Here is a 21608-nt window from a genome sequence, read left to right on the forward strand (position 1 = left end):
GGGCTTCTCTGGTGACTCAGATGACAAAGAATCTGCCTGCAATGCAGGATACCTAGGTTCGATCCCTGGTTTGAGAAGGGAATGGTGACCCACTCCAGTATTCGTTCCTGGAGAAGTCCACGGACAGAGGAGCCTGGCTGGGTTTGTCCATGGGGTCACAGAGAGTCGGACACAACCGAGTGACTAAAAAAAAAAATGTTAGAGTGAAATGGGTCTGGGACTAAGGCTTGGGTCTAACAACTCACTCACCATCCTCATCCTAAGACAGTAACATAAATGGTGTTTATTTCATAGCTTTTGGAGGATTCAGACTGTAAATGTTATTATACTAAACTTCAGCAGTGTTATTTATCCCTTTTCCATGAAGGCTGGTGTTCAATTCATTAGACTTAAAATTATGCTGAAACAATATTGTGAGCAGGGGACATCTGAAGTATTTCTATTAATAAAAAGAGGAATGTTAAGGTATCAGTAGCTGCAATATGCTTTGTCGGCGTGGGTTTCTGAAAGACTGAGAGCTGATGTACACAGAGATCTGGGGGGCTTGACCAGAGGCTTCAGACAGCTACACTGATTGGCTTTCTGGCTTACTTCCTTTTGTCCCCCTGTGCTTTCTGTTCTGTTCACATTGATATATCCTGGTCACTGGCCCTTCTCTCCTGTTTTCTGTGTGGTCATGCCTTCTTCTATCTTTTACCCTGGTTCCTTCTCTTTTGGTGTTACAGGGACAACTGTGCATGCTGTCTTTAAGCAGAAGGTTATATCCCTGCATGCTTCTGATCGAGAAACACTGGATCAAGAAGCGGAGTGCAGGCACCTCTTCCTAGTAACCACTTCAACAAGGGCCAACCTGTTCAGTAATCCATTTACCAAATGGCACATTTACCGAATTTGTCCGTATATTGACAGTGTTTTTCATTCATCTGTTTATAAGATTAAGTGTATAAAATTATTGGATGAAAACATTTAAAAACAACTTTTGAAGGTCTCTGGGTCATATTAGTTAATTGACTCTGAAGACAAAGCCAAAACAGCATCCTAAATAATATTTAATTTGTCTCAGGTCAAGAAAAATTATAAAAAGGAACAGAAGAGACCCAGCTTATGCTGCAGATCCCAGAAAAGGGACGATTAAAGACAGAAAGAGAGAAGTCTCTTTAGAGGTAACAGACTTGGGGAGGGGGCAGAGAGTAGGTAAAGTAGGGGAGTCTTGGGGTGCGGTGAGTCAGCCGAAGGAAGATGGGGGGCCCATGGTAGAGGGGGAGAATCTGAAGGCCCCAAGAGGAGCTCGCTTTCCACAGCTCTCTTAATTCCCATTATTTATTCCATACGAACTTTATAGTGAAAAATAGCATTTTGGTAAAACTTTGTAAACAGTTAAAATAAGCAAGTTCTGTGAATTACGATCCTTGATCTCACTGCAAGTTGGCCGCTGGATGGTCTTTCAAAAAATGGAATTTGGTGACTCTGGTAAATGACATCACAGGGTCCAGCCGTGGACAAGCCCTGACCAAGGTGTTATCGGGCTGTTACACGTGCTGGGCTCCCCAAGAGGAGCAGCATCAATCACCCTGGGAGAAAAGTTCAGGAATAGTTTAACCAGGATGTGCCAAGGGGGAAAACATGGCCAGCAAGGCCCTTAGATGGTCCAAGAGGCGTCTGTTCTTCTGAGGTTGGTACCAAAAGAAAAGAAGCATGTAGCCACCACGTGCAGGAGGAGGGGCTAAAACAATCCTGGGAATGTATGTTCCCTTCATCCGATTTTAGTGGATGCAGCCTGGCTTGGAATTCCCCTGAACCTGAATCTACTGCTTGAACCTGGCTGTTAGACTTGAATCCACTTCTTTGTTAAGAAAAGTAGACCGTGCTCTACTAAGGGAAAGTTGTTTTTCCTGTCCCATGGGCTGAGGAAGAGTGGCCTTTGAGTTTCCATTAAGCGTATTATCGTCTCTGGAGGCGCCTGTTAAGGAAGCTACAGTTGAAATGTCATACAGAGTGAAGTCAGTTAATGCATGTAAGTGAAATCTAGAAAAATAGTATAGATGGTCTTATTTGCAAAGCAGAAACAGAGATGCAGACGTAGTAGAGAACAAACATAGATACCAAGGGGAAGGGGCACAGTAGGATGAACTGGGAGATGGGGATTGAGACATACACACTGTTGGTCTCATGTATAAAATAGGTTGCTCGTAAGAACCTACTGTAGAGTACAGGGAACTCTACTCAGGGCTCTGAAATCCAGAAGAGAAGGGATACACGCACGCATGCACCCATGCGCGCACTTCCCAGGTGACGCTAGTGGTAAAGAACCCACCTGCCAATGCAAGAGACATGAGACATGGGTTCAGTCCCTGAGTTGGGGAGATCCCCTGCAAGGGGGCCCAGCAACCTACTGTAGTATTCTTGCCTGGAGAATCCCATGGACAGAGGAGCCTGGTGGGCTAAAGTCCATAGAGTCACAGAGAGTCTGACACGACTGCAGTGACTGAGCGCGCGCACACACACACACACCCCCAAGATAGACAATTCACTTTGCTCTATAGCAGAGACTTAATACGACATTGTAAAGCAACTATGCACCGATTTAAAACTACAGCTGCAGTTGGACACAGTTTAATCTGGATTTCTCAGTGTAACTGCTAGAGGGCAGCAGCCGCTGTTAAGAAATCATCACTTGGTTGTTCTCTGCAAATCAGGTCTGTTTTTTATTTGGCCAGCTTCAGAGAAAGTTAGAACTTATAGATCCCTTATAAAAACAGCTCAGATTTACTTTTTTTTTTTTTACCTTCTGGCAAGAAGAGAATTCTAAATAAGTGTATGAATTGAAAAGAGTCTAAGCATATGTGCATAAATAAAATAATAGTCACTTATTACTCTGAAGCCAGAGGATAGAAAAAATGTTGAATGTATGCTTTTGATATGTGTCCAAATACTGTTTATGCAGTGTGAATTCATCTATATGTATCTCAAGTTCCCTAACGACTTAGTAAATAATTCTTGACTTGGAACTAAACTCTTTGGACCCCCTGACCAAAGTATTCAGGCAGCTCCTTCCTTCTACAGGTGAAGATAGTAAGGCCTAAGGAAATCACAGTGCCTAAGGTGATATGGTTATTAAAAGGAAGGTCTGGGATTTTAATCCACCATGCCTATCTTACTTTAAAGTTTATTCATTCATTTATTCACTTCTTCATCTAATTCAACTACTATGCATATTAGGTAACTCTGGGCATACATCCTACCTTCCAGAACTTTGATTTGGAGGAGTTTAATATTATGTGTTCAGGTGCCCAAGTAAAATGTTTTCTATATTTAAATGATTTTATGAAATACAGAGTAGAAAAGTTGAACCCTGTTTTTTTTTATGCATTTGAATTTATGTATGTGTCTTTAACTTGGCTGTGCTGTGTCTTGGTTGTGGCATGAGGGGTCTTTCACTGCCCTTTGTGGGCTGTTTGTTGCTGCGGACGGGCTTCTCTCGAGTGGCGCATAGGCTCAGTACTTAAGGAACACAGGCTTAGTTGCCCCGCAACATGTGGGGTCTTAGTTCCTGGACCAGGAATCAAACCCACGTCCTCTACATTGGAACGTGGATTCCTAACCCCTGGACCACCAGGGACGTCCCAGACTGTTTTTATTGATTGCTTTTGTTTGTCATTAATGCACTCCTTGGGCCTGCGCAGTTTAATGTTTTACTCTACAGAGGAAGTTCCGAGTAAGGGAAGAGTAAACAGCTTTTCCCAGTGGTTCCGATGACAAGACCCTTTCAGTCTGTGGCGCATCGTGAAATACGAGAGTGTTCCATGAATCATGCTTTGTGAAACCTCGCATTGCTGCTTCTTAGCGTCTGGGTATAGCTCTCTATTCAATTCCCCGGTGCTATAGTATCTCAACTACCAGGTTTCTTTGCTTCTGCCTTTTTGTTCTTCCTTCTAAATTATAAGCTGCTGCCAGATTTATATTTCTAAAGCTTGGCTCTGATCATTCTGCTCCCCTGCTTATAAGTAAACCTGAATTTCCTTCCTCCTTGCACTAAAATAATTCCAGATGGAGCAAAGACTTAAGTGTAAAAAACGAAAAACTACAAAAATCGGTGGGAAGAAACATGGCTGAACTAATTTAAAATCCTTTAGTGAGGAAACTTCTCCTAAGCAGAATGTTAAATGACAATGTCATAAATAAAACTGGTAAATTTGCCTAAATAAAAAGTGAAAATAACTTATTGCAAGAAATAATGTAAGTCTAAACAAAGTATGACAAGATTTACAGTCAGCGGCTGCTTTCCATAATTAAGGGCTCATTCAAGCCCATAAACAGAAGACAACACCATGAGCTCATAGAAAAATGGGCAAATGCTATCAGTGAGAATTTCCCTGACAAAGAAAGACAAATGTAGGTCATGAAAATATGAAAGATCCTAAACTTTACTCAAAATGTTAATGACAGAGAAAAATAAAGATACTATTTTTTTTTACCTGCCATTAGTTCAAAGTAAAGGTTTATGACATCAAATATTGGTGAGCATGTAAAGAAAAAAATAGAAAACATATACTTTTAGTGGAAGTGTAAATTTTGACAGATTTTGGCAGAATAATTTGACTGTGGTTGTCAGAACCAGAAAAGACACACATTCATTTGTTCTGCCTTTAAAAAAAAAAATATCATGTGTGAACTCTGAGACAGACATACACAGATGCTTGTAGTATTGTTTGTGCTAGTAAAAAAAAAATTGTCAATGAAATAAATGCTCATTATTTGGTAACTAATTACGTAAATTAAGATACAACAACACAATGAAAATGTACGCAGTTGGTAAGAGTTAAAAAACTGAGAAATCTGCATTGTTGATACAAACAGAGCTTCAAGGTACTTTAATTGTGAAATTAGTGCATCTAATATGATTACATTCAAGTTAAAAACAATTCTTGTATTTTTTCCTGTAAAACAGTCTAGAAACTGGTGCAGTACAGGAATGGGAATGAGGAAACATTAAGAGGGTGGAGAATTTTCGTTTCATACCTTTCAGAATCATGTGTGTGTACTACACTTTTTTTGTACTACACTTTTTAAACATTTTTATATAAAAAAAGAACAAGAAAAACAAAACCACCCTTTATTTCTTACAGAGCAAAACCATAACTTTTTATTTTGTGATTTTAAGGCATTTTAGCCTCTGATTCAAAACTGGATTTTTTTTAACTTTCTCATTAACATTTTTTCCCTTAATTTTTGGATGAATTAAAATGCTTGCTGGACACCACACAAATTCAGGCATTTCTTAATTGCCAGTCTCTTTCCCCTTTCAGTGCCGATCCCTCCAGCCGAAATGGCCTTGGGCCTTCTCTGTGTGGCCAGATCCACCCATGTTTCAATTCCCACCTCCTTTATTTCAGCCTCCACCGATACCCCAGTTAGCACTGTCAATAAGCCTCCAACCCCCAAGCTCTGTTCTCTTTTGACACTTACCTTAGACCTGGTGATATATATGCCTTATGTCTGCTGTCCGCCAGGTGCAGAAGGAAAGGCTTTGGCTGGATTTCCCCCTGCAGCCCCCCTTGGTACCTAGCAGTGGACTGTGGTCCGAGGCAACCTGAGTTTGCAACCAGTGAGTGATGGTAACCCACTGAGACGTGCCCATCGGGGTGTCGTGAGCAGAAATAGGGACTGCCCTGCTGTTGTCAGGAGCGTGAATCGGAGCAGCCTGGAGGAGCAGGAAGTGGCATCACCCTCTCTGAGCACACACAGACCACCACAGCATGGCGGGCAGGGGAGCGGGAGACCCTGGCCATGGATGCTTAACGCTCGCATGGTCTAAACCTGAGGCTGTGTGATCCCGGCAAGTCCGCGTGGCGGAGCGGGCGGTAACCCGGGGTGGACGCCTCGTCTCAGGCCTCCTGGTTTCATTCTCCTAAAGTTCCACAGCACCTCTTTATTCCCGAGGGCCTCATTGTTTACGAAGCGTCCTGTGGTGGGGGGAAGGTTAAAGTCCACCCATTCAGGTGTCATCTCACCATTTGTATCATCTGGGCCTTGCATTCCTGAGCGGCGACCCCTTTTCAGAACCGGCCTAGTTAAGATGTCACTTGCCTGACACTTAGGCGCTGAGAGAAAAACCACGGCGTGCCCCCCCAGCCCCCACCCCCGCGTTTCTCAGTTTTTCCCTAACAATTAACTCCGCGCTCACTCGACACCCTGGTTCCTTGTTTGGTTTTGTAAACCCCGGTCCTCTTTTTTCTATTAATTCCAGACATTAATATTTTCTTTCACGCGCTGCCGCCATTCACCCGTGAAGCAGTTTGAACATTATGTAGCTGTCAAGATGCCTGGGGATTACCCAGCGTGCTTTGCCGCTGAGAAAGCCACGCCACCGAGGCCGGCTTGTGAGGTGTTTATTTTGAGAGCACGCTGACAGGCATGAAGGCCTGATCCCTGAGTGGCAATTTCATTTAATTAAAGGCCTCTTTTTATTAGAGGTTCCCCCCCTTTTTTTATCTATATATATATCAGAATGATTGTTAAAATCTGACTTGCCAGAGGTGTTCTCTTTTACTGTGAAAGGAGGGAGGTGGGCCGGATTACTCCCTCACTAGTGACTGGGCCACTGAATGGCTGGGAATGCCTTCATTTTTGCTCTCCTGCTCAGAACTGCGTGCATATGTGTCCAGGTTTGAAAGAAATACTGCTGGGTTCTTGAGAAAGTCGCACTGACATATGGACACTATGGTGTGTAAAAGATAGCTGGGGGAGGCTATTGTATAGGCCAGCTCTGCGCCCTGTGAGGACCTGAAGGGTGGGGAGGCTCCTCTGTGTAGTGATGACTGATTTGAGTTGTGTGGCAGAAACCAACACATCATTGTAAAGCCATCTTCCTCCAATTAAAAAACAAATTGAAAAATTAAAAAAGCAAAATAAAGACTGCTGGGTTTCTGTGCCTTTGTTGCCAGACTTAAACTGTGGGAGTTGAATATGCATCCGTGTCTGTTTGTCATTGGATTTCTTTGTTTTAAAGTTAGTAGCTTTGCCATCCTGGAATGGCTGAGTTAACACTCGGGGACCTTGGTTCCTCTGTTAGGACTTTTAATCAGTTTGTTATCTTGCCCTCGAGTGACGTGACTGCCAGTTAAAATCTTCGGGATAAGGTTTGCATTCATGTTCAGGAGTTTTCCATCCCGCAGAAACCTCAGAAAGAACTGGAAAAAAAAAAAAAGATTGAAATGATTGAAATGATTCATGGTGGATATTAAGGAGTTGGAAATATTTGTGACAGAGTAGCCTAATTAATTTTTGATGTAATATTCTTAGACTCTATCAGCTTGACTTTAATATCAAGAACTCACGACAGTAAATCTGTGGAGGCCTCTGTTGGGCATTGTCCAAGACACCTGGAATGTGTCAGTGAACAAAACAGACCGTTGGGCTCTGAGCTCAGACTTATGCAGAGTCTGGTTCACAATGAATTATACCAGCATACCTCCCAAAATTAGAGGTTTTTTTTTTCTCTCTCTCTTTGTAGCATGATCAGCTGGCCTTCATTTTTGCCCTCGTGGGTTATTCATTCATTCATTCTTGCCTCCTTTCCTTCTCATTCATTGACTGGTAGTGTGCAAGGATGTTCTAGGGAGTGTTCTGTGCCCTGAGTGTGGTGGTATGCTTGCACGCGTGTAACACACATGCACAGCACAAAATCCTGGTATTCTATTTATGGGCATTTTTTTTTTTTCTCAGTTGATCTCAAGAGTGTGGAGGAGGGTCCGTCACCGGTCCCTCTTTCTGCTTTGGACACAGTGGCTCTGGCGGCACATTATTCATTCCTCTTGGCGTCTGTTTCAAAGCTCCCCGGGAGGAGGCCGCAGGTCAGGGTGTCAGCCCAGGGCCCGCTGAGGGCCTGGCCGAGGGGCGTTCAGCTGGCCGGGGGAAACAGCGTTCTCTGCTTTGCTGCAGGTGCGGGGGGTGGCGAAGAATGGCAACTTTGTCGGCTTAATCTCTGCGGCCCCCGTTCCAGTGTGAGTCCCTTGGCCCCATCTTTTGAGCCGATGGTTCCAGAGATTGATTTATTTATTATGATTATATTCTAAAGTACAGGGTTCTCTCGAGTCAGCCATCTGGCCAAATGTTTGAAAACAGTTTCTTTCCCTTCTCTCTGACTCACGGCCATCCTTGGGCGGGGTCGACTTCTCTCCAGGACCCCTGACGTCTGTGGCTGGTGCCGGTGGATTTTACGTCTTGGATTTTTTGTGGGTAGGAGAGTGATGACATACCCACAATGAAACCACACAGAGAAAGTTCAAGGACCCCATTTATATTCTATCACAAAAGGCAAGGAAGAATCAGCGTTTTCCCCAGATTGTTTCATTTCTCTCCACTCTCAACCCTTAGTCTCTATGCAGGGAGACATTTGTTCTGGGTGTGCTCAGCGATGTGCTCTGAGTCTGGAGTGTGGGAAGGATCTTTACTTAATGGAGATTCCACGGTTTCTACGTGTATTTTTTAAACCGGTCCTGCTCTCTTTTTCTGTTAAAGGCACGAGTGATCCCTATGTGAAGTTTAAGCTGAATGGGAAGACCCTGTACAAAAGTAAAGTCATATATAAGAACTTGAACCCAGTTTGGGACGAGATAGTCGTATTGCCAATTCAAAGCCTTGATCAAAAGCTGCGTGTGAAGGTAATCCCAGATGACGTTCAGATCTCCTCTTTTATTACAAATATTCATTTCTCAGCCATCTTTGCCTTCTTAAAAGTCAACTTCCCCAAATTCATTCTTGTATAATTCCTAAGTGTTAAAAAATATGTGTAGAAGGGATTCTTTATACCCTTGGTTCAAAACTGTATGTTACTCTCAGATCAATCGGAGTGAAAATAATATCCCCATTGATTGTATTTAAACTTACTGAATGTGGAAGAATTATTACTGCCAATGTAGTGGTGACAAGTACTAAAGCCTTTCTCATTAGGAATAACTTTATACTTAATAGAGCTTTAAGCTACCAGTTATAAGCATCAATTGCTCTAACATCTGGGTTAAAACTGCATGAGTTGAGCACAGGATGGGATTGCTGTAGAAAATTTCACAAATTTCTATTTAACTGGCAGAGTTGCCCACAGTGGAAAATACTAAATTTTAATGAGAGACCATTTAAACTACAGAGTGGTTCATTGTGCAAAAATGTCTTAATGAATATGAATACTGCCTTAAAAGTATTTTCTGTTATTTTAGCCATAGTAAGCAAAATGGACAGGTTTGAATAATTTTGTTCTCTTCACCAGCTTGGCTAAATTCTTCTTTAACTATATTGTGCAAATTATTTTTAGATCTAGAAGATTGAACTCAAAATTCCCAGGCTGTTGCATTTATCTATACTGTGATATACTCAATTTGTTTACCATATTAATGCATTTTTGGCCCCCCTTCTCTTTGTAGGTATATGATCGAGATTTAACTACATCTGATTTCATGGGTTCTGCATTTGTCATTTTGAGTGATCTTGAGCTTAACAGGTATTGTAATTTTACCATCTAATTGTGATTAGTGAATTTTAGAGGTAACTCAAGATAATAAAGTGAAAAAAATCTGAATAAATGAAAGAGTGCTTTAAAATGTGAGATTTTCTATGACTTTTGCTTTTTAGCTTCCAAATATATATTGGTCTGACATTAAATCTTCCGTAACGTAATTTAAAAGGTGTGAACATAATTTAAAAGGGGTGAATTTTGTTCTTCTCTTTGTTAATATTCAAGTTCATTAACCTACTTACCTTAAAATTAAAGCAAGTATTTACATTTTCCTTGGGCGGTAGGGGAGAAGAATCAGTTGACCATCTGTTGAATTAGGCAGTGCATTTCTTGACCCTGAAAAATTGGTTTATTTTCACTGAATTTGTTGTGCTCTTTAACTTGTGTCTTAGGCCTATTTAGAGGTAGATTTTTATCATAAAAACCTGATGTATTTATTCTAAGACAAAAAAATACTAACCCAATAAATGCTAATGTCATTCGTTGCCTTTTGCTTCTAGAACGACTGAGCATATCTTAAAATTGGAAGATCCAAACAGTTTAGAAGATGACATGGGAGTGATTGTATTAAATTTGAACCTAGTAGTAAAACAGTGTGATTTCAAGAGACACGTGAGTCTGACCCTTTTGTTCTTTTTAAAATTCTCCATTGAAATTTTCCTTTGATGACTGGGTTACCAGGTGACTGACATTTTTGTCATTATTTGAGTAGGGGGAAGAATTGCATAGAGACTTAAAGTTATCTCTCTGTGATAATGTACAGCCTTTCTTTTGGAAATCTGGAAAGAAAAACCCATTAAGGAATGATCTCTGTTTTGGCTAGGGATGTGAATGTATTGCTGTTATTAAATATACACACTGCTTATGGTTTCCTTGCAATACATCATCCAAAATATCACTTTTACTTAGTGTTACTGTTTCCATTTACCGTTTTCTTAATTACTAGATGACTTAGGCATTATTCAGGTATGAAAAGCAATTTCTAGGATTCAATAATTGTGCTGTATGTACATTATTTAGGTGATCAATGCATCATTTCCATCTCAACTTTTTCTCTTAGCTACCACATTTTCTATTGAGAGTACTTCTGAAGAGATACATATTTTAATATTCTCTGTTCTGTTAAATGGAAATTTCTAGTTAATGTACTACCTATTAAAGATATCTATAACATCAGAAAAAAGCACTAGATTTTGTGACAATGTGATCAGCACTCTGTTTTTAGGAGCAAATATCTGAATACAAACTATAATCTTATTTTATATTTGGGTATTATATGTTACAATTCCAAGAATGAAAATGAGAATGAAAGCATCCTTGATTGTAAGTTATTTGAAAGGTATTTTAAAAGCCAATTAAAAACAGCTACTTGAAAAAGGACTAAGATATGTTAAAATTTAAACTTGATAGAATCTGGTATGAAAATCTGAAGCCTGTTTTTAAATTAGGCCTCCAGTAATACTTCTTGAATTGAGTCACTGGGGTCACTGTGGAGAGTATTCTTCATTTTGACATCACCTTTGCTGTTGGCTGTAATTTATTTTCCTGATGAAAATCATGAGTGATTTACTAGTGAACTTACTGAAGATAGTTTAAAGGAGTTAAAAAAAAAAACAAAACTGCACAGTGACTTTTCAGTTGCCAGAGGGTCAACTGCACAGTTGTTATTTTTAATTTGAATTCTTTACTTATGAGCATTTACTTGACGATAACTTCAGGAAAGTGATCTCCATTTATTAATGAAGAAGTGGCATGGTTAAAACCTGAGGCCTCAATAGCACTGATACTTTGATGTTAAAATGTTTTACATTGATGTTGAAAATACTTTTCCATACAACCTAATGATGGAGGGATTTCCTTTAGCTTCTCATAGTTTTGTTGGCTTTGCCATTGAATTCAGTGTCTGTGCATCCAGTAGGTGACCGCTTCCATGAGCTGGATGCCCGGTTAAAATGACATGCCGTGTAGATGAGCATTGTGTTTGCCACATGGTTGCCCAGTTGCCAGCTGGTATATTCTGAAAATTTCTTACATATTTAAATGGGGTTTGTAAATTTGGATAATGACCTCATGAAGAGAGCTCCATAACAGCAGCCTGTTTATTCCACTTGTGGATTTTTCTGTAGTGTATCGGATCATATTTAGCAATACTACTGGCACTTAAAATATGTTGAAATATTGCCAAAATTTGGAGTTTTTAAAGAGAGCCATTTCAGTTAAAGTTTATTTCAAGTTGCAGAGCAATTAATACTCAATGCTGCTTGAGTTTGTTTTTGGAAAACATCTCAAAGCCTGTCTATTCAGAGCATTTAGTGAAAAGAGAGACACTTCTCACTCAGTTTGGTCCTTCTTTCCTTTGACTCCTCCACCCCCTGTTTTTGAGAGTTTGTCAGGTTGTATGCATTACCTACTTGATATGATTTTTCATTTTCTTTGTTCTTTACTTGTTTGGCAGGGACTCTCGGGCACACTATATTTTCTATATGTGTGTGTATTTTTATGTATATGTACATACATGTATATACATGTGTACATATACATTACACATGTATATATTACTATATGTATGTGTGTTTATATATGTATATGTAGTCTATGGGGTTGCAAAGGGTTGGACACGACTTAGTGACTGAAAAATAGCAAATATATAACTAAAATGGAGTATAATAATAATAATTAACAATGCCTGTTCTATTTGTTCTGATTGGTAGTGTAATTTTCCCATTGATATACTTGTTCAGAGTACAGCTGAGCAGGGAATAATTTATCCTGGGTCATGTGTGGCTATTCAATTTAGTATGAATATCGGGGGCTCTTTGGATAGAGTAGATATCAGAAAACACTCGTTCTTTTCCTTGGGTTTAAGTTAGTATTTAAAGATGTATTATATTGGGTTTTTTTTTAATGGGAATAACTAACAGGGGAGACTGGGGTTCCTTGGAAATAATTTGTTTATAAATTTCCATTTTAATTTAAAACCTGATGGAGAGATTTCAGTTTGAATTCACAGTTCTGTACTGGTGGTCATTGAGGCAGTGTTTGTTGTTTTAGTGTCAAGCTGATAAAAACCTTAAAATGTGCAAAATGTCTGTGAATTGACCCTCAGGGCCAGGGTGTATGGGCATGGTGCAGTTAGAAGGTAAGACCCTGGCTGGAGCACTGACGAACCTGCCTTCTGTCTCTTTTTCTTGACAAAATTGGATTATAGTTACAATTATGGGCTCTGTCATCAGACTGCCTGGGTTTGAATCCCAGCTCCACTATTTTTAGTTTTGAGAAGTTAAGTGATCAGGTCAGATTCACAGAATTGCTTAACCTCTCGCAGCTACAAGTTCCTCATGTGTGAAATAGGGATTAAAAAAAATCTATTTTATAGGTTTGTGAAGATCACGATGACCAAAAAGAGTGCTTAACAGGGAGCAGACACTTGATATAAGGTAGTGTTAGTATTATAGTGAGCAAACAGTGGTACTCATTTTCCATTAATTTTCTTATCTATTTTTTAGTCTTTGGGGATATAAAAATCAAATGAATTATATTTCAAAAAGCTGTTTAGAAATAGCCATGTGTATTTACAAGATAGTGATTAATTTTAGTGCTTGTTCTGGGTGAAAATATTTGTCCGTATGTTGGAAAAATACAAAAAGAACTGATTTTAACACCCAGGTTGGAGTGTCTATAACTCTGGGTCACATGCCGAGTGGCTGAGCTCACAGTGTCTCCAGGGGCAGTGTTTTTACTGAAGAATAGTTTCAAGACATTTCTGTACCAACATTTCTAGGTGTTGGTCCTTGGAATATAAGTGGACTTCCCCCAAAGATGATTTGTCTTCTGGTTTGTAATTTGTTGGGGAGGTGTATTGACAAAGCGGACAGGTTATTTGCCTAAAGGTATTTTTTTTTTCCTTAATCATAATAGTTACTATGAGCTGCTCAATTAGATGCATAATTGAGTTATAATCTGCCAAATTTATCCAGTTAGCTGGTTAACCAGCCAGAATAGAGCTTTGCAGTACTGGACGGTGACAGGGGTAATGAGGGATTTTGTTAGGAGAGAACTTTAATTATGGACAAAATTCAGCAGCCTTAGCTCAACAAATGAAAGATCAAAAAGAGAACAATGGTGAGGTTACCGGCTGTCCAGAATACTTTTTTCCTTCCCTCCCTGACTGCTGCATTAGCTTGTTTTTCTTAACTGTGCAGGAATGACTCCCATTGTTTTTCCTATTATTTTGAATATTGAGATTTACTCAGCAGAGGGAAATGGAATGATTTTTTTCTCCTGTATCTAAGACTACAGAAACTTAAACATGAACTGCCTTTGTCCATGAACTTCTTAAACATTTTCATAATGCACTCTGAATGTTTCAGGTAGGAGAAATCTGCCTTTCCACTTTGCTTTTAGAGGTAAAATTATAGTGTTTTCAGGTGAATAAAAACATAAATGTGTCTTGTAAGGACTGAGTAGTGTTACGTGTCCTTGTCTTTTCGTTTTTGAATACTGTGAGAAAATGGTGTAACACAACCATGGAAATGTGATTTTCCTAGGTTTCTAACTCTTCTTGTTCTGTGTGTTTTCTCTAACCTCAGAATGTGGGTGTCAGTGGCTTGAATGCAGTCTGCGCCATCTAACTAGCATAATAACACGATCATGTTGTTAACAGCTGCATTTCTCTCTTTTATTTTGCTGTTTTCACCATCCAATGGACGTAATCCTTAGCGTTGGTCGAATCGGAAGCGGTTAAGTGCCAGCAAGGTAAATATAGCTGTTTTCCTTCTTTTCATCGTGTGGTTCATCTTCGTAGCAAAGGCAAATGTAGACATGACTGATACTGTCCAACCTTTCCATGTAAAGACTTTTATTCCCTCTGACTGCTGATATGAATAAAAAGGAAACATACTCTCTTTTAAAAATTTCATTTAATAACAGCATAGCCAGATGTTAGAACTTACGCTTGTTTTAGAAGTGAACTTTTATATGTGCTGGCCATGTTAGAATGTTACACTTCAAGATGGGGGACACATGTATACCCATGGCTGATTCATGTCAATGTATGGCAAAAACCACTACAATATTGTAGAGTAATTAGCCTCCAATTAAATAAATAAGTTAAAAAAAAAGAATGTTACACTTCATTAAGCTTGAATTATTTGTAGCTGCAGTGCATTAGACTTAGTCCTTTAGAAAGTTATTTACCATTAGGTAGAAGCTAATTTTGGTGCTATAACGGCAACGAAAAGATTGAGAGGAATATGTGGTATATTTTATAAATCTTTTTTATACTATTTCTATTTTGCCATTTATTTGTTTATTTTTGTGAGTGTTTCTTTGTTTCTTTAAAGATTTCTCCATGAAAAATAGTTCTATGCAATTTAAGGTAGGGATGTGTTATCAATTCATCAGGTTCTGAAGGTAACACGTTGTCACTGAAGTGACTAAATGTCAAAATTCACTAAATGTAAACAAATAAAAAAAAACCTCTGTATAACTTACTTTGGCAGCTCTGCTGCTTTCAGAAGAGGAATAATCAAGATGGAGGTGCCCATGATGGGTCTGTGTGCTAGGGGCGGGTGCATGGGCAAGCTCTGTTTATGCATTTATTTATACACACACACCTGTACACAGATGTATCCCAGTTCTCATTTCTAACCTGTAGTTGTTTACTTCGCTGTAAAATAAGGAGATTGAAACAAAGATTTTGTGCATTACAAGAGTGTGTGTATGTGTGAGAAAGAGAGAAATTTGTAACCTGACTAGTCATTTAGGAAGGCAAACTTTCCCAGCCTTGCTTTTTAAAATCCAGAGGAATCAAAGTTCTGACTCTTCCTAAAATGTATATCCTTTGCATTTTGGGAGCCCTTTAAAAATAACCAGGCTAAGCTTTTTGCTTTTTTTTTTTTTTAATTTAGCTTTGTTTTAATCCTACCTGTTCACTGGGTTTTCAGAACTCTGGTTCTTTTTAGAAATAAAATTAAGAGGCAATAAATAATCACATGAAGCCGTCTCAGAAATCCCTCCAACTTTTGTCTTACTCCTTTATAGTCACTAGAGGGTAGGAGAACATCATTCTCTCCTCAGAGGGGAGCTGGCTGTCCCTCTCGCGTATTAAGCGTTGCTGTAACCATCCCGAGCAGTAAAGTTTCCCGGCATGCTCCGGCGAAGCCTGACAAAGCAGTATTTTCTCGTTTATTGATTCTGCTGCTGCATTAAAGCACTGGTACTGTACATCAATAACCATCTTTAGTTAGGGAGCTCCGGCCTGTGGACGAGCGCTGGCAGTTTGTGGGAGAACATAAAGGCTCGAAAGAAAAATTGTGAGCTTGGGGAATATTGGAGTCTAGGGAGGACAGGAGAGGTTAGGAAGAATGGCCCAAGGAATGAAGAGGGGAGAAAAAATGTTGACGGCCAGGATAAAGATATCAAAAATATGAAAGGAACAGAGGATCCTGGAGAGCAGTATTTATATCTGTACTGCGGAGTTGTGTCTTAGCACTGAGCTGTTGTCTTCTTTTTTCCCTCTCGTCGTAGTTTCTAGAATTTTGATTTCAGGGCACTGGGCTCGGAGACTTAATAAATGCCTGCACCTAGTACAGTGTTTCATAAAACCGTTGATGAATAGAGGTCGTTGAAAGCTACTTATGATCATGTATGAGAGATGCAATTTATGTATTGGTGCAGAATTTCAATTGTTAGGGTGACTTTTTGCTGCTTAGAGTCTGCAGTTATAGAGGGGAAAGTGAGATAACTTCTAATTTAGCTCATAAAAGTGAGTCACAGGGAAAATCTATAGTCTGTGATTAACTCTCTGTAAAAGTAGTTAAAATACCCTGATAAGTCTCTCTTGGTAGTTTTAAACTATAAACTGCTTTTTTAGGATTTCCATTTAAAAATTAGAAAGCAGAAATTTAACATAAAGAAGATTACTTAATCTGAGTATATAAAATTTTGCTAGTTCTAAGTGATATATTACCTATAAAATGTCATTGACTCTTTCACCTCAATCCTACTCTTATAATAACTTTATTTAAATAATTGCTTCTTAAGCTCATAAGTTGATAATTTTGCATCACCCAGAGTGGCAGTCTTGTGTATAATTTTGCGTCACCCAGAGTGGCAGTCTTTGAGGATGGTCTTCTAAAGCGTTTCCTTGAATATATATATATATATTTTTTGGCTGCAGCATGTGGCTTGTGGGCTTAGTTCCCCAACCAGGGATTGGATGTGTGTCCTCAGCCCTGAAAGCAGAAAGTCCTACCCACTGGAATACCAAGGAATACCACATTTCCTTGGTTTTGTTACTAACCTTGGTTTTAATACAGTGAATACATAAAGATTGCCTGTGAAAGTAGTTTTAGCTTTCATGCAAAAGCCTTTGTTTACCTTCAAGCGAGCATTTTAAAGAGAGAACTGAAAATCCGATCTAAAAGGGCCTGAATCAGATAACTGCTTCTTTTCAGATGTTTCCTTTGCATAATCTTTTCTGTGAATAGATCTATTTCCATACCTTCCTCCTCTCTAATGTATATCACAGTTAAAGAGCTAGAACATTAACAGCAGTTACTTCTCTTATGTCAAATAGTCTAATGGGATAGAAACATGATGATAAAAAGTGGAATTGGCAGGTCACTGATGTATTCAGAAAATCTCTAACTGTACATACCCCCCTTTCATTTGGGACAGTATTATGGGTGACCACATGCGCTTTGAGTTACGAATTTTCTTTATTTTAGATAATTTGCACCGAGATACATTTTTACTGTCATATGGCTCCTCTTTTGACCTATTGTTTTATGCAGTTATATGACAGCCATTTAAGGTAAAAGACATCCTTGTATAGGGCAACATTTTTTTCGGTATGAAATTAGTTGATTAGTGGTTTCACTTTTTGGTGTGTTTGGCTTCAGGTTTGTTTAGCAGGGTTCCTGCGTTATCATGGAGACTGATCCCTACAGGATGCGTTTTCTCTGTCCTTCTGTCAGGTGGCCTCTGACTGGCTGAGAGGGAGGGGCAGGATGCTGCAGGGTGGGACGAGGGAGAAGTCAGGGTCTTTCTCCGCTTTCTCCCTTTTCTCTGATTCACGTAGTGTCTGTCTTTGTCCCTTCCACTAGCCAGCCCTGCTGTGGTTTCTGCTTCTCCCAGGTACCTCTGACCCGAGCATTTACTCTTTCTCACTCTAGCCCAGGGGTCACTGAACTGCAGCCTGAGGGCAAAATCCAGCCCTGTATCTGCTTCTGCAAATACAGTTTGGTGGGAATGTCACTGTGCTCATCCATGTGTGCTCTGCCCCTGGTGGGCAGGGTGGAGCAGAGTACTTGGGACAGAGCCTAATTCTTACTACCTGGAACTTTACAGAAAATTGCACCACCCCTCCACCCCACCCTCCACCCCCAGCCTAAAAGTGCTGGCCACTTCCTGCTATCGCTAACCTTAGCTTTTCTTCTTCTTTAGTTCTATTTGGTGTCCCAGCATTGTATTATCTTATATTATATTGATTATATTGTGTGCTCAGTCACTCAGATGTGTCCGACTCTTTTGTGACCCCAGGGACTGTAGTCTGCCAGGCTTCTCTGTCCATGGGGATTCTCCAGGCAAAAATACTGGAGTGTGTAGCCCTTCCCTTCTCCAGGAGATCTTCCCAACCCAGGGATCGAACCCAGGTCTCCTGCATTTACAGACAGATTTTTGGCTGTCTAATTCACCGGCGAAGTTGGGGAAACTTAAATTGAAAGAGGACAGTCAAAGAATTTGGAGAGAAGATTGTTCAGTCTGCCTGCCTATCTATCTTGTCTGTCTGTCTGTCATGATGTCCTTGATGAGCAGAGCCCAGGTGAGAACCAGAAGGAAGTTCTGATGGTTGTTTTGTCTGTCGTATAGTTTTGAGTTGAGAAGAAGCTGCTTAAAGTGGAAGGAGTGCCTCTTTTCCACCTTAGAGGTAAATGCCCTCTGTCACTGCACCTCTTTCTCTCCTTGAACTCGTTTCACTATTGGTGAAATGAGTTATTTCACCAATTTCACCTTTATTACACTATTGGTCCTGGAAGTAGTACAAGCAAAACCCTTTGCAAGAAGTGTGGTCTATTTGTGGAACCAAGATGAGAGTATCGTGCCTGGACCACTTCCCCAGTTAATAGAGTGCTTTCTGTTCTGCTGTTTCTCATTTTCACACACTATTCACTGAACTCAAATACCCATCCATAGTATCACCTTTTCCTGTTTTGTTTTCTTGGTTAATTTTAAAGGATTGGAGGATGGTAAATTCCAAACAGTCACATATATTCATATATCTGTTTATTTCTATCTTCCTACCTATATATGTCTACCTGATTTTTTTGTCTATCTATATGCCTATCTACCCCTTCTCTACCTACTTATTATCTCCCTCTCCATCTAGAAGTAACACTGCTGAATATCGTAACCTCGATGTTTCTGCTGCATTATTATGAAGTCCAGGGCAGCATTATCCTAGACAGAATAGTTTCTAGAGGTCTTCCTCATTGCTGGGGGCCTCAGTCATGCGCAGCTAAGGCCATGGATCTATTAGAATTCTCAAACCTTGTGTATCTCCAGCCCAGAAGAATAGAGCCACTTTTCACAAATCTGTCATATCGGTGACATTAGAATCACTTTTGGCCAAAAACCTCTCATTGAGCACATACTATACTGGCAGGAATACTGTCCTGAGACCTCAGAGATGAGTAAGACTTAGACACCATGACTGGTGAGATATTAGGAGAGATGGAACAATGGAAACAGTGACAGACTTTATTTTTGGGGGCTCCAAAATCACTGTAGATGGTGGCTGCAGCCATGAGATTAAAAGACGCTTACTCCTTGGAAGAAAAGCTATGACCAACCTAGACAGCATATTAAAAAGCAAAGACATTACTTTGCCCACAAAGGTCCATCTAGTCAAGGCTATGGTTTTTCCAGTAGTCATGTATGGATGTGAGAGTTGGACCATAAAGAAAGCTGAGCACCGAAGAATTGATGCTTTTGAACTGTGGTGTTGGAGAAGACTCTTGAGAGTCTCTTGGACTGCAAGGAGATCCAACCAGTCCATCCTAAAGGAGATCAGTCCTGAGTGTTCATTGGAAGGACTGATGCTGAAGCTAAAACTCCAATACTTTGCTTTGGCCACCTGATGTGAAGAGTTGACTCATTAGAAAAGACCTTGATGCTGGGAAAGATTGAGGGCAGGAGGAGAAGGGGATGACAGAGGATGAGATGGTTGGATGGCATCACCGACGTGATGGACATGAGTTTGAGCAAGCTCTGGGAGTTGGTGATGGACAGGGAGGCCTGGCGTGCTGCAGTCCACAGGGTCGGAAAGAGTCAGACACGACTGAGTGACTGAACTGAACTGATTAGGAGACATGAGAGTGGAAAGGTGTGGTATTCAGAGACTAGACCCTTATCTTGACCTTGCAGGTGGGTGGGGTGGGTTGAAGACTGGAGAACTGAGATCCATTTTTCAGAGAAAGGAGACAGGAGTGAATCTCACCAAATGAGAAGGAGGTGGAAGTGCTTTGAGACATGACGGTCACAAAATAATGTGTGTGGCAAGCGCTCCAGACTCTGTGTCAGTTCCAAAGTTGAGCTCTCTCAACCAGCAGCGTTAGCACCACCTGGAAATCATTTGAATGCAGATATTTCTGGGCCTCCATCTCAGCCCTTTCAGATCAGAAACTCTGGAAACGGGACCCAGCAGCCTATTAGTGAGCCTTCCGGGTGACCCGGAAGCATATTTGTGTTTGGGAACCACTGGTGTGGACTAGGGCGTGGCGTGGGATGCTGGGAAAGCAGGAGGTAAAGCCAGGGATGTCAGAGGGGCAGGCCCTGTAGAACTGCAGGGGGCGCTGCTGGGTCTTAGATTCCTGGGGTTAGAGGGAGGCAGGCACGGTGCCAGGGGTTAGAGTGAGAAGGCCATGGGGCCAGCCCTGCCCTCACAGAAGCCTGGGCATGACCACCGCCTTACACGGTTCATCCTGAATGCCTCACTCGCCTCGCCCTAGTGCTAGTCCCGCTTAGGGCTGCCCTTGACCTATTTTAAGTGAAGGAGAGCCATAGAAATATGGACTATCGGAGTTAAGGCCTGCAGATCAAGAAATAACAAAGGCCTGCTCTAGAGCACCGGGAACTCTGCTCACTCTTAAGTGGCAGCCTGGACGGGACGGGCGTTTAGGAGAGAATGGACACGTGTATATGTATAGCTGAGTCCCTTCGCTGCCCACCTGAAACCATCACAACCTTGTTAATTGGCTATATTCCAATGTAAAATGAAAAGATAAAAAAATAAAAGAAGTACTAGTTGATGATTATTATTGCAGATGAACCCTGCATTTTGAGCTTCCTAGAGGTCAGGGCAAAAAGGGAAATCTTATTTACTCACATGGCCTTCATTTTCCCCCCCCTGGATCCAGAACCCTGAGGGTCATTGGGTATTTATAGACTTTATCAATTTTTTAAAAATCTTCTCATAATCTAATTTTTAAGTTCAAATATTGAGTGAGGATATTCTCTCTTAATAAAAAAAAATGTAATCCTTTAATATCTTTGCACACACAGATTATTCATATCCTTGGAACTATGATATAGTTTTCATCTATAAATATGTCTCATCTTCCATGCCCATGCCTCTGTGGGAAATTTAAAAGGCTTGTTTTATATCCCATGCAAAAATGTGTGTGTCGTTCTAGGAGAATTTATGCCTCCAGGGTTCTCTTCAGATGATATAAGGAACTGCCAAGTAGGAGCTTTCTGGAAGCCTGTTGCATGAGTGTATGGATCTTCTCATGTCATCCTATAAAAGCTGTTGACAATGAACAGTAGTTTTAACTTGTTGAAAAAGCTTGAAAGGAATATTTCATGGAAACCTTTTATAGACTGTGTCTTCTCCCTTCATTTTTCTAAGCATTGACAATATAGTTGGGATCTTGCTTTACTCTTTAATTTGCTTACAAAGTTAGTTAATTTTTGTTTATGCATTTGTTTCCATTGACTCCCTACTTCCTCACAATGACTTAGAGAAAGATAATTAATTAGAATCAGAATAAGATGTATTGGCAACATGGGAATACATATTTTAAATTTCCATCAC

The 21608-nt window shown here is 40.3% G+C and overlaps 1 protein-coding gene across 4 annotated transcripts in view; it reads left to right on the top strand.

Moving 5' to 3' along the window:
• Positions 1-21608, top strand: part of MCTP2 (multiple C2 and transmembrane domain containing 2) — a 254411-nt gene that overhangs the window by 94410 nt on the left and 138393 nt on the right. For 3 of the 4 annotated variants that reach the window (XM_043489630.1, XM_043489631.1, XM_043489629.1), the window contains 4 exons: positions 8521-8663; positions 9420-9496; positions 10012-10123; positions 14231-14266. In XM_043489630.1, the coding sequence (XP_043345565.1) occupies positions 8521-8663; positions 9420-9496; positions 10012-10123; positions 14231-14266 (368 nt within the window). The remainder of the gene's footprint in view (positions 1-8520; positions 8664-9419; positions 9497-10011; positions 10124-14230; positions 14267-21608) is intronic. The other variant, XM_043489632.1, reaches the window with a different exon arrangement.

Source organism: Cervus canadensis, chromosome 17 (assembly GCF_019320065.1).
Source record: "Cervus canadensis isolate Bull #8, Minnesota chromosome 17, ASM1932006v1, whole genome shotgun sequence".
Lineage (NCBI taxonomy): Eukaryota > Metazoa > Chordata > Mammalia > Artiodactyla > Cervidae > Cervus > Cervus canadensis.